Source organism: Pan paniscus, chromosome 15 (assembly GCF_029289425.2).
Source record: "Pan paniscus chromosome 15, NHGRI_mPanPan1-v2.0_pri, whole genome shotgun sequence".
Lineage (NCBI taxonomy): Eukaryota > Metazoa > Chordata > Mammalia > Primates > Hominidae > Pan > Pan paniscus.
Window position 1 is genome coordinate 104,818,194 of NC_073264.2, and position 12,366 is coordinate 104,830,559.

General features: G+C 46.0%; 1 protein-coding gene across 32 annotated transcripts in view; it reads left to right on the forward strand.

Annotated features, from left to right (window-relative positions):
- The window catches only part of KLC1 (kinesin light chain 1), a 70,959-nt gene that overhangs the window by 29,368 nt on the left and 29,225 nt on the right, over positions 1 to 12,366 (forward strand). For all 32 annotated transcript variants that reach the window (XM_055098058.2, XM_008959055.5, XM_008959058.5 and 29 more), the window contains exons 4-7: positions 2,149 to 2,227; positions 2,737 to 2,962; positions 9,605 to 9,692; positions 10,275 to 10,376. In XM_055098058.2, coding sequence (XP_054954033.1) covers positions 2,149 to 2,227; positions 2,737 to 2,962; positions 9,605 to 9,692; positions 10,275 to 10,376 — 495 coding nt within the window. The remainder of the gene's footprint in view (positions 1 to 2,148; positions 2,228 to 2,736; positions 2,963 to 9,604; positions 9,693 to 10,274; positions 10,377 to 12,366) is intronic.

Consider the following 12,366-nt stretch of genomic DNA (forward strand, 5'->3'; position numbering starts at 1 on the left):
CACTAATCCCATCATGAGGGCCCCACACTTTTGAGCTCATCTTATCCTTATCACCTCCCAAAGGTTTTATCTCTAAACCCTCCATGACACTGGGGGTTAGGGCTTTAACATAGGAATTTGGGGAGAACACAGTTTAGTTGACAGCATGCTATTTCAAAAGGCTTACCATATTCCTCCCTCACATCTCCTCTAGGTTAGGGGCCAACTAAATGTTTTGATTTAAAAGATGTGGCTGGGCGCAGTGGCTCATGCCTGTAATCCCAGCCCTTAGGGAGGCCGAGGCAGGCAGATCACCTGAGGTCAGGAGTTGGAGGACAGCCTGGCCAATATAGTGAAACCCTATCTCTACTAAAAATACAAAAATTAGCCAAGCATGGTGGCACATACCTGTAATCCCAGCTACTCAGGAGGCTGAGGCAGGAGAATCGCTTGAACCCAGGAGATGGAGGTTGCAGTGAGCCAAGATCACGCCACCGCACTCCAGTCTAGATGACAGAGTAAAGCTCTGTCTCAAAAAAAAAAAAAAAAAAAAAAAAAAAAAAAAAAAAAAATTAAGGCCGATGCGGTGGCTCATGCCTGTAATCCCAACATTTTGGGAGGCTGAAGCGGGTGGATTACCTGAGGCCAGGAGTTCAAGACCAGCCTGGCCAACATAGCAAAACCCCTTCTCTATTAAAAAATACAAAAAAATTAGCTGGGTGTGGTAGAGTGCACCTGTGGTCCCAGCTACTCGGGAGGCTGAGGCATGGAATTGTTTGAACCTGGGAGTTGGAGGTTGCAGTGAGCCAAGATCATGCCGCTGTACTCCAGCTTGGGTGGCAGAGGGAGACCCTGTCTCAGAAAAACAAGCAATAAATAAATAAAAGATGCTTGCTCTAGAGTGCTATGGAAATGCAAGTACTTTGCAGATGTCGATGCCAGCAGTGATTGACCTGGGACACTGGAGGATGTTGAGAAGAAGAAAACTGGTTTCGTAGGATCGGAGACTTTTAAAATTTATTATTTTGAAAAAGTGTTAAACTTGGAGAAAACATCCAATGAGCTGGCTCTCCTTACCCTTTCCAGAGTACTTACGAGTGCCTGTTTCTTCTGAACCCTGTTCACATAGTGGCATAGCACGTGCCACGGCTGCTTACTGCTGCTGGGCGTCTTTCCCTAGGGTGAGGGGTTCTCCTGTGGCAGTCCAGGGCCAAGGGCACTCAGGAAATTGCACACAGACCCAGTATGTCCTCTCCTCTGCAGCTCATACTCTCCTTTTGTTAACTGCCAACAGCATCCTTCATGGCATTGTTTCACTGTGTCCCAGGGTCCAGTTCAGGGGTACATCCTGCATGTGGCTGTCACATCTGTTGAGTAGCCTTTCACGTGGAATGGGGTCTCCGTCTCTGGTTGTCTTTCATGACATTGGTGTTTTTGAAGAATGCAGGCCAGTTATTTTGTCCATCATTCCTCAGTTGGGGTTCGTCTAATGCCTGGATTATGCATCCCAGACAGGAATATTCTAAAAGCAATGTGTCTTTATCACATTTTCCCTTCCGGAGCCAAACAGTGTTCATCTGCCTCATGACGAAGCTAATTTCTTACTGGTCAGGCTGTTACCTGTCTTTTCCATTATGTAGTTTCTGATTTTATTTCTTTGACTAATCAGCAAAATGTGGGGAAACATGGGTCACAGGCCTTTAAAGCTGGGAGGTTTCAAACTGCTCCCAGGGATCCTGCCCCAGAGCCGATTGTGGTGGTGAGGAATCTAGCCCCTCCACTTCTCTGGGGATCAGAGATGCACCATTTTCACCTGTTGCTACATATTTGGTTCCCAAATAAGATTTTATTTTGAGTCAGGGTTTTCCCTGCTCTCCTAGACCTCCCTCAAAGCGTGGGAGAAGGATCTGAGGCATGGAAATGCAGCCATGGCCCATTTCGTCAAACTGTGGTCTGCACTTAAGTATTTGTGTTCTAGTCTAGCAAGCTTTTCATTACTCCTGTTCAACTGATGGATAAGCCAGATCGTTGGCGATCCTACATTTGATGTTAAAAACTGATCATCTTTTCTAAGATTCTTAGTTAAAATGTATTTAATATTAAAAATTTTCAGGACAGGATGTGTATAGCACGTGTAAGATGAAGTGTTGTCCTGGGTCTGTTTTATAGGAGGACAAAGACACTGATTCTACCAAAGAGCCTCTGGATGACCTTTTCCCCAATGATGAAGACGACCCAGGGCAAGGAAGTGAGTGATGGGTGATGCGGGCATGTTACCGAGTGCAGAAGAGAGGTGTTTTCCTCCTAGAACACGGTCATAGCAATCAGTGGCAGCCTTAGTGCATGCAGCCTGCCTGGAGGAAGCACCACCAGAGCAGGGTTGCCTTTGTTTTTCCAAAATAATCTGTGTCGTGATACGGGAATATGCTAGAGCAGACCCTAGGATACAGCGGCATGCACGTGCAGTTCAGGCGTGATCTGCAGATTCTTACGGGGTGAAGAGGTCAGAATTACTTATCCTGCTTGTTTCATGGCGCCAAGAGGAGTCTCATGGCACTGAGTGGCCATGTTGCCATCCCTGACACTGTAGTCACTATTCTTACCCTGCCTGCCCAGACAGTACTAGGAAAAGATTTAAATAGCACTGGGGGCCAAGTACTAACTTGAACCAAAGTTAGTAAAGATAATTTTAAAGAAACTGACTCATCTGGATAATTGTCTTTAAAAACCCATCTGAAGTGAACTTTCTCGGTGCAGTCCAGCAGCAGCACAGCAGTGCAGCCGCGGCTGCCCAGCAGGGCGGCTACGAGATCCCCGCGCGGCTGCGGACGCTCCACAACCTGGTGATCCAGTACGCCTCGCAGGGGCGCTACGAGGTAGCTGTGCCCCTCTGCAAGCAGGCCCTGGAGGACCTGGAGAAGACTTCAGGACACGACCACCCGGACGTGGCCACCATGCTCAACATCCTGGCCTTGGTGTACAGGCTAGTCACTTTTGTTTACCTACTGAATTTTACCTAGAGACAATGTTTTTAACCATCTTGCCCCTTAAAATATATTTTTATGTATCTATATAAACTATTTTTCAACCATATCCACTTCTCTTTAAACAGGGGTTAAATTAAAAATATTTAGCAAGCTTTTTTTTTTTTTTTGAGACGGAGTCTCGTTCTGTCACCCAGGCTGGAGTGCCGTGGCGTGATCTCCGTTCACTGCAAGCTCCGCCTCCTGGGTTCACGCCATTCTCCTGCCTCAGCCTCCCGAGTAGCTGGGACTTCAGGCACCCGCCACCATGCCTGGCTAATTTTTTTGTATTTTTAGTAAAGACGGGGTTTCATCGTGTTAACCAGGATGGTCTCGATCTCCTGACCTCGTGATCCGCCTGCCTCAGCCTCCCAAAGTGCTGGGATTACAGGCGTGAGCCACTGCGCCCGGCCTATTTAGCAAGCTTTGTGGAAGGGTGTCACTGAATCAGAACAGACGCTGCCCGTGACCACTCAGTTCAGCTTGTTTAGAATAGCCCACAGTGTACCCCTCACGCCAGCCAAACGAAGCTGTTTTGACCTTTTCCACAAGACCCTGTGCAGGCGGCTTCTTTTGTCTAAATAGCCTTCCCACTTGGCCTGGCAGTGTCTTCCTGCCTTCTGAGGCCTGGTACGCTGTACCTCCTTTTGGAATCCAGGATTCAACTTGCCCTTTGCCCCTTGTGTGCTCCCCTAACCCTTTCACCCCTGTTGAAGGATGCCCCGGGGGAGTGGTGGGCTCTGAGTTGTGTGGTAGAAGAGTTCCTTTGGCTCAGTGCCTAGGATGCAGTTGGGGGCTGGAGCCGGAGGCAGGGTGTCCTGTTGGGACAGGATTGAGGTTGTTGGGGTGGGGCGAGGGGAACCTGAGCAAGGAGGAGGACGTGGAGGAAGAGGAGAGTACAGGGCCCAATGACGCTTGAAGGGAAATGCGGTGATATGACTACCCACACGCATAAGTGATTTCTTTAAAAATAAGTTTTGAAAGTTGATAAAATAAAAACACACAAATAAGAAAGTAAGCCCCCTGTTATAACAACACTATTTAAAATGAGGCCGTGCCCTTTGGCTCTGTAGTTTGTCAGCAGCTTGGTCTGCCCCGTGACTATGCAGCAGGGTTTCGTGGACATTCTGGACATTTTTTGACTGTTTTCCTGTTGGTGAATGTTGAGATTGTTTGCATATTTTCTTTTTTCTATTTTTTTTTTGAGACAGAGTCTGGCTCTGTCACCCAGGCTGGAGTGCAGTGGTGCAATCTCAGCTCACCGCAACCTCTGCTTCCTGAGTTGAAGTGATTCTCCTGCTTCAGCCTCCTGAGTAGCTGGGATTACAGGCATGCGCCACCATGCCTGGCTAACTTCTGTATTTTTAGTAGAGGCGGGGTTTCACCATGTTGGCCAGGCTGGTCTCAAACTCCTGACCTCAAGTGATCCTTCTGTCTCGGCCTCCCAAAGTGCTGGGATTACAGGCATGAGCCACTGTGCCTGGCCAATTGTTTGCATATTTCGCTGCAGGAATTTCTTAGTCAGAGATATTTGCATTTAGCTCTTAATAGATTGAGACATTTCATTCCAAAAAAATTTTTTTTTGAGATAGGGTCTCGCTCAGTGATGCGATCATGGGTCATTGCAACCTCTGACTCCTGGCCTCAAGCAGTCTTCCTGCCGCACCTTCCTGAGTAGCTGGGACCACAGGCATGCACCACTACACCCAGCTAAATTTTATATATTTCGTAGAGACAGCGTTTTGCCATGTTGCCCAGGCTGGTCTCGAACTCCTGGGCCTAAGTGATCTGCTCAGCTCGGTACCCCATAGTGCTAGGATAACAGGCGTGAACCAGTGCACTTGGCCAAGGCTTTTTTTTTTTTTTTTTTTTAAACTTATATGCCCATTAAAACATACGGAAGTTTCTGGACAGCACTGGATATTATTAATATAAATGAGTTAAGTAAGCATAACTAGGTTTTTGTTGTGCACAGCGTGCATGGGCACACACATCACTGCTGGGTGCTGAGGATGCCGTGGCCTCTGTCAGTCTTGTGTTTTTCCCTAGCATTATAGTGTGAGAGTTGACCCACGTGCGTAGATGTTTGGGAAAAAAATAGTAGCTACATATGTATTCATATTCAGTATTCTACCTTTCAGCTTGTTATTTCATCATTCTTGTATTAAGGGACACATAATTTTAAGCTTTTTTTTTGCCTTTAATATTTTACTGATCTTTATAAGGTTTGTTCAAGATTTTGGATTGATTGATTGGTTGTAGAGATGGAGTCTCACCATGTTGCTCAGGCTGGTCTCAAACTCCTGGGCTCCAAATGATCCTCCACCTTGGCGTCCCAAAGTGCTGGGATTATAGATGTGAGCTGCGAGGTACCACGCCTGGCCAGGATTGATTGATTGATTGATTTCTTTTCTTTCTTTCTGTCTGTCTGTCTGTCTTTCTGTCTTGTCTTGTCTTGTCTTGTCTTGTCTTGTCCTGTCCTGTCCTGTCCTGTCCTGTCCTGTCCTGTCCTGTCCTGTCCTGTCTTGTGTCTTGATGGAGTTTTGCTCTTGTCGCCCAGGCTAGAGTGCAGTGGAGTGATCTCAGCTCACTGCAACCTCAGCCTCTGGAGTTCAACCATTTCTCCTGCCTCAGCCTCCCAAGTAGCTGGGATTACAGACACCTGCCATCAAGCCCCGCTAATTTTTTGTGTTTTTTAGTAGAGACAGTGTTTTGTCGTGTTGGCCAAGCTGGTCTCAAAACTCCTGACCTCAGGTGATCCACCCTCCTTGGCCTCCCAAAGTGCTAGGATTACAGGTGTGAGCCACTGTGCCCAACCATGTATTTCTTTTTTTAGGATAAATTCCTAAGACGGGTTAGAGTATAAACATTTTATAGTCCTTGGTACCTGCTGCCAAACTGCCACTCAGAAAGGCTGTGTCTGCCCATGCTTCTGCCGCACAGGCGCCACCCTGGAGGTGGGGGGCTCTATTCCGTTGGTGGAGATAGAGTATGCATTGTGTTTTAATTTGTATTTCTTTGATTATGTATTTTTAGTCATTTGTATCCTTCTGTGAATTTCCTGTTACCTTGCACATTTTTCTGTTAGGATTTTAATGCTTTAGTATTCTATGTTTGTTTTCTTTTGAATTTGAGTTCTTGGTGGGCTTCTTTTTGTTTTTTTTGAGACGGAGTCTCGCTCTGTCACCCAGGCTGGAGTGCAGTGGCGCTGTCTCAGCTCACTGCAAGCTCCGCCTCCCGGGTTCACGCCATTCTCCTGCCTCAGCCTCCCAAGTAACTGGGACTACAGGCGCCTGCCACCGCGCCTGGCTAATTTTTTGTATTTTTAGTAGAGACGGAGTTTCACCGTGTTAGCCAGGATGGTCTTGATCTCCTGACCTTCTGATCCACCTGCCTTGGCCTCCCAAAGTGCTGGGATTACAGGCATGAGCCACCGTGCCCGGCCCTTGGTGGGCTTCTTAAACCCACTTGATGTAACAAATCACAGTGTGCTAGTCCCACTCCCAGAGTTTCTGATTCAGCAGGGCTAGGGTAGTCTGGGTTTCTAATAAGTTCCAGTCGAGGCTGACTGCTGTTGGTTTGGGACCACACCTGAGAACCACTGCTGACTAATAGTCCCAGACATTTTATAATATGTCATCGTTTACAGAAGTGTTTAATACACCTCATCTCATTTAATTCTTTTTTTTTTTTTTTCTGAAACGAAGTCTTGCTCTTGTACCCCTGGCTGGAGTGCAATGGTGTGATCTCAGCTCACTGCAACCTCTGCCTCCCGGGTTGAGGCGATTCCACCCACCCCGGCCTCCCAAAGTGCTGGGATTACAGGCGTGAGCCACCGTGCCTGGCCATTTTTTTTCTTTTTTTCTTTTTTTTTTGATACGGAGTCTTGCTCTGTCGCCCGGGCTGGCATGCAATGGCACCATCTTGGCTCATTGCAACCTCTGCCTCCCAGGTTCAAGCGATTTTCCTGCCTCAGCCTCCCTAGTAGTTGGGATTACAGGTGCCCGCCAGCATGCCCAGCTAATTTTTTTTATTTTTAGTAGAGACAGGGTCTTATCATTCTTGGTCAGGCTGGTCTCAAACTCCTGACCTCAGGTGACCCACCCGCCTTAGCCTCGCAAAGTGTTGGGATTACAGGCGTGAGCCACCATGTCCGGCCTCATTTAATTCTCATAACACTTTAGGTAGCTTATTTTATTTTATTTTTTTTACACGGAGTTTCACTCTTGTTGGCCAGGCTGGAGTGCAATGGCACAATCTCAGCTCACTGCAACCTCCGCCTCCTGGGTTCAAGCGATTCTTCTGCCTCAGGCTCCCGAGTAGCTGGGATTACAGGTGCCTGCCACCACACCCAGCTAATTTTTGTATTTTTAGTAGAGACAGGGTCTTGCCATGTTGGTTGATCTTGAACTCCTGACCTCGGGTGATCCACCCGCCTCAGCCTCCCAGAGTGCTGGGATTACAGGCGTGAGCCACCGTGCCCAGCCTTGGTAGCTTATTTTTAAATTGCATTTGCTACAATTCTCCTGCCTCAGCCTCCCGAGTAGCTGGGACTACAGGTGCATGTCGCCAGGCCTGGCTAATTTTTTGTATTTTAGTAGAGATGGGGTTTCACTGTGTTGCCCAGGCTTGTCTTGAACTCCTGAGCTCAGGCAGTCTGCCCGCCTCAGCCTCCCAAAGTGCTAGGATTGCAGGTGTGAGCCACTGCACCTGGCCACTACTTTTTGGAACTCTATTTTGTACTTGCTGACTTTCACAAAAAGTTTGAGGCAGCTTACAATAGGATGTAATAGGATGAAAGAAGAAACAACAATATATTAATACTTGGCCAGAATTAGTGTGCTTCAGAGGTTGTAGAAGCCTTATTAACCTTTCTCACGTTTTTCAGGGGAAAGCCTTGCCAGGCAGTTACTACTACTCAATTGAGAAAGATGTGTGCTAAGTCTCAAAAGCAAGTACTTGTTCTCAGTCACATCAGTAGTGAGTAGCACGCTTAAACTGAGAGTTTCTGGTTCTGGGGTGTTTCTGTTTTACTCCAATCAAGAAAGATTCTTCGTTCCTCCATACTCAACAAAATGGAGGCAGATTGGGTACCAAGTTCAGACACAACAATATATTTACTTTTGTTTGTTGTTTTTTAAAAGATTTTTTCAGTATACATGTAGCATATCATCTTCTTACAGCAAGACTGTGCAATAGATCATATACTTGCTTTGTAGATGGGAAGGCTGGGACTGCGTGAGGTCACTTAATGCCCCAAAGCCATGTAGCCATTAACTGGTAGAGCCCAAGCTCAGACACTAGAATTAATTCTGTCTGAAACCAAATGCAAGCTTGGTCCATTGTTCTAGACTGTTGCACTTATTCTGTGCTGGCCAGCTGGCATAGGCAGGACAACACTGTAGTGTGGGGACATTATCTTCCCAGTGGCCTAGATGGGAAGGTTAAGTTCAGAAGCTAGTTGGGTCTGATTCCAGAGTTCACCTTGCCAGTCCATTTATTGATGGATTTCCTTCCAGTGTTTTTTCCCCATCCATAAGCTTGTGGTTTTTCTTTTTTCTTTTTTTTTTCTTTTGAGACGGAGTCTTGCTCTGTCACCCAGGTTTTAGTGCAGTGGCGCGATCTATGCTCACTGCAAGCTCCGCCTCCCGGGTTCACATCATTCTCCTGCCTTAGCGTCCCCAGCAGCTGGGACAACAGGCGCATGCTGCCATGCCCGGCTATTTTTTTTTGTATTTTTAGTAGAGACAGGGTTTCACTGTGTTAGCAAGGATGGTCTCGATCTCCTGACCTCGTGATCCGCCCGCCTCAGCCTCCCAAAGTGTTGGGATTACAGGCGTGAGCCACCACACCCATCTTTTTATTTATTTATTTTTTGAGACAGTCTCACTCTGTCGCCTAGGCTGGAGTGCAGTGGCACGATCTCTGCTCACTGCAAGCTCCACCTCCCAGGTTCATGCCATTCTCCTGCCTCAGCCTCCCGAGTAGCTGGGACTAAAGTCGCCTGCTACCACACCCGGCTAATTTTTTTGTATTTTTAGTAGAGATGGGGTTTCACCATGTTAGCCAGGATGGTCTCGATCTCCTGACCTCGTGATCTGCCCGCCTCAGCCTCCCAAAGTGCTGAGATTACAGGCATGAGCCACCGCACCCGGCCCTGTGGTTTTTCTTAAATAGTTTAAGCTTAACTTTTATTTCTGTAGTTGAAAATTACATTTAAAAAAGCTGTAGTGAGACCAGGCACGGTGGCTCATGCCTGTAACCCCAGCACTTTGGGAGGCCTGGGCGGGTGGATCATGAGGTCAGGAGTTTGAGACCACCCTGGCCAACATGGTGAAATCCCGTCTCTACTAAAAATACAAAAATCAGCCGGGCGTGGTGACAGATGCCTGTAATCCCAGCTACTCAGGAGGCTGAGGCAGAGAATTGCTTGAACCCGTGAGGCGGAGGTTGCAGTGAGCCAAGATGGCACCACTGCACTCCAACCTGTGCAACAGAGTCAGACTCTGTCTAAAAAAAAAAAAAAGAAAAGAAAAGAAAAGCTGTAGGATCTACATCTGAAACACCTATCTGAAACACTTAATGTGTGTTTTTCCATTTAGGGATCAGAATAAATACAAAGATGCAGCTAACCTACTGAATGATGCCTTGGCTATTCGTGAGAAAACTTTGGGCAAAGATCATCCTGCGGTTTGTATATCCAGTTCTTTCATTCTTTTAATATTTTATTTTCCCCATATATTTCTTTTATCCAACTCATTTTACCATTAAACTCAACAGGGAAAGTTTAAGTGCTGCCTTTTCCCTAGATGGTGCAGGTAGGAGGTCTTCACTTACTCAGTGCTAGTGACAGGCCAGAGCACACTTAATTTGTTTATGACCCCACCTCAAATGGATCACCAACTGTATTGTTTGATTGTAAATCAAATTGCATGTCCTTCTAGAAATTTTTTTCTGAAAATTATATTGTCTTCATTAAAATCTGGTCAGATTTGCATATGAATCTGTTTTGGTTGGCTTTGTGGCTTCCAGGGAAATTTTTAAGAAGTCAGGAATACGTTGTTGATTTGTTTAATTTTAGTATTCTGCAGTGTTACTTTGTATAATCTATACTCTAGTGAATTGCGCTTTTCGTTTTAACTGAAGTCATATTGTTCTATCCGACTAAGAATGCTTTACTGTATAGATTGAGTATAAATGAATATGTGGTGTATAAATGTACTCTATTTGGTTATCTTTTACCATTCTTAGTGGTTCTCTCTGTGTTGACAGGTGGCGGCGACTTTGAATAACCTTGCAGTCCTTTATGGTAAAAGAGGGAAGTACAAAGAAGCAGAGCCGTTGTGTAAAAGAGCTCTGGAAATCCGAGAAAAGGTACAAAAGAAGGGGGCAGTCGTCTTCTTTGAGATTTTTGTTTTGTGTGTGTGTGTTTTTTTTTTTTTTTTTTGAGATGGAGTCTCGTTCTGTCACCGGGCTGGAGTGCGGTGGCGTGATCTCGGCTCACTGCAACCCCCACCTCCATGGTTCAGGTGATTCTTCTGCCTCGGCCTTCCAAGTAGCTGGGACAGGGACACACCACCACGTCCACCTAATTTTTGTATTTGTAGTAGAGATGGGGTTTCACCATGTTGGCCAGGATGTTCTCAATCTCTTGACCTCCTGCTCCACCCACCTTGGCCTCCCAAAGTGCTGGGATTACGGGCTGAGCCACTGTGCCCGGCGCTGTTTTTTGTGTTTTTAAAAATTTTTCGGTTTTAGGTTTTGAGAAATAACCACTGTGATGTGTTTTTAACTGACTATTAGCTGAAAACAACTCATTTAATTAGAGAATAGCCCACAAAACAAAGCCAGATTGGCCCATACAAATCAGTGTTTAAGACTCAATTACAGGCTGGGCGCAGTGGCTCATGCCTGTAATCCCAGCACTTTGGGAGGCCAAGGTGGGAGGATCACTTGAGCCTAGGAAGTTTAAGACCAGCCTGGGTAACATAGTGAGACCTCGTCTCTAAAGAAAAAAAAAAGAAAAGAAGGTCCAGTTATGAGGCGTGTGCATTTAGAAAGGTGCAGTCCTGAGTCTGATGCTGTCCAAGCCTGATATGGCCTAGAAGTGACTCTGATTGAAGAAGACATGTCTGAGGACTAGAGATGGAAAGCCTGGGAGCATTGCATTTGACAGTGGAACATGTGCTTGTCAATAAGAAAAACATGATTAAAGATAAATTCACCAAATATGCTTTATGAAGCTGAAAAATGAAATAATTATTATTATAACTAAAGATTAACTCAGAGCTATAGATAAGTCAATGTCATATATATTTAATACCAGCTGCTACAGTTTATGGTAATTAGGTATTAAAAAATATAACAACTTGTTCATTTCAGCAGTGCTGTGTATGACAATCTCTTTAGATGTTATGAAGATTCGGGTATTGGGTCTATCCGATGAGTGACCACAAATTGTGTTTTTTTTTTTCTGAGACGGAATCTTGCTGTGTCGCCCAGGCTGGAGTGCAGTGGCACGATCTCGGTTCACTGCAGCCTTCGCCTCCTGGATTCCAGGGATTCTCTTGCCTCAGCCTCCTGGGTAGCTGGGATTACAGGCATGTGCCACAACACCCGGCTAATTTTTGTATTTTTTAGTAGAGATGGGGTTTCACCATGTTGGCCAGGCTGGCCAAGAACTCCTGACCTTAGGTGATCCATCTGCCTTAGCCTCCCACAGTGCTAGGATTACAAGCATGAGCCACTGCACCCAGCCGCACAAATGGTATTTTAACCTGGTATTTTTTGTGATTATTTATCAGTGATTCTTATCAGTTAATTTTGAGCCACATGGCAAGGAATTGGGGGAGAGAAAATAAAAAGGGGCTCCTTATCAAATTATACAGGTAATATTTTATCATGCTGTCAATCTGCATGATATTTCTGAAATAGAATGGTTGAATTTGGGGTGGGCTGGAGTTAAAGTCAGGGAGAGCACAAAAGTATCAAATTAAGGATTAGGAACCATATAAGATGACCTGCCAAATTCATTCATGTATTTACCCTTTCATTCATTTAGAGCCCCCTGCTTAGAGTTGGTGATTTACAGATCAGAGATGTAGTTCCTCCCACTAGGACACAGTCCACTGGACAGACTGAGGACCGCAGAGGGCACATCAGCATCTAGAATAGAGAGCTCTGGGAGGATATGAAGTGTGGGCTTCTGCGGGCCAGAGCCAGGGGATGTTGGGGATGGTTTCTCAGGGAAGGTCGGTGTTGGAACTGCATCTTGAATAATTGAGTTAAAAGTGTCCTAGGCAGGGGGAGGTAGGGAATGCAGAAGGGAGTAGAAAGGCAGCTTACCTCCCTGAGGACCACATGT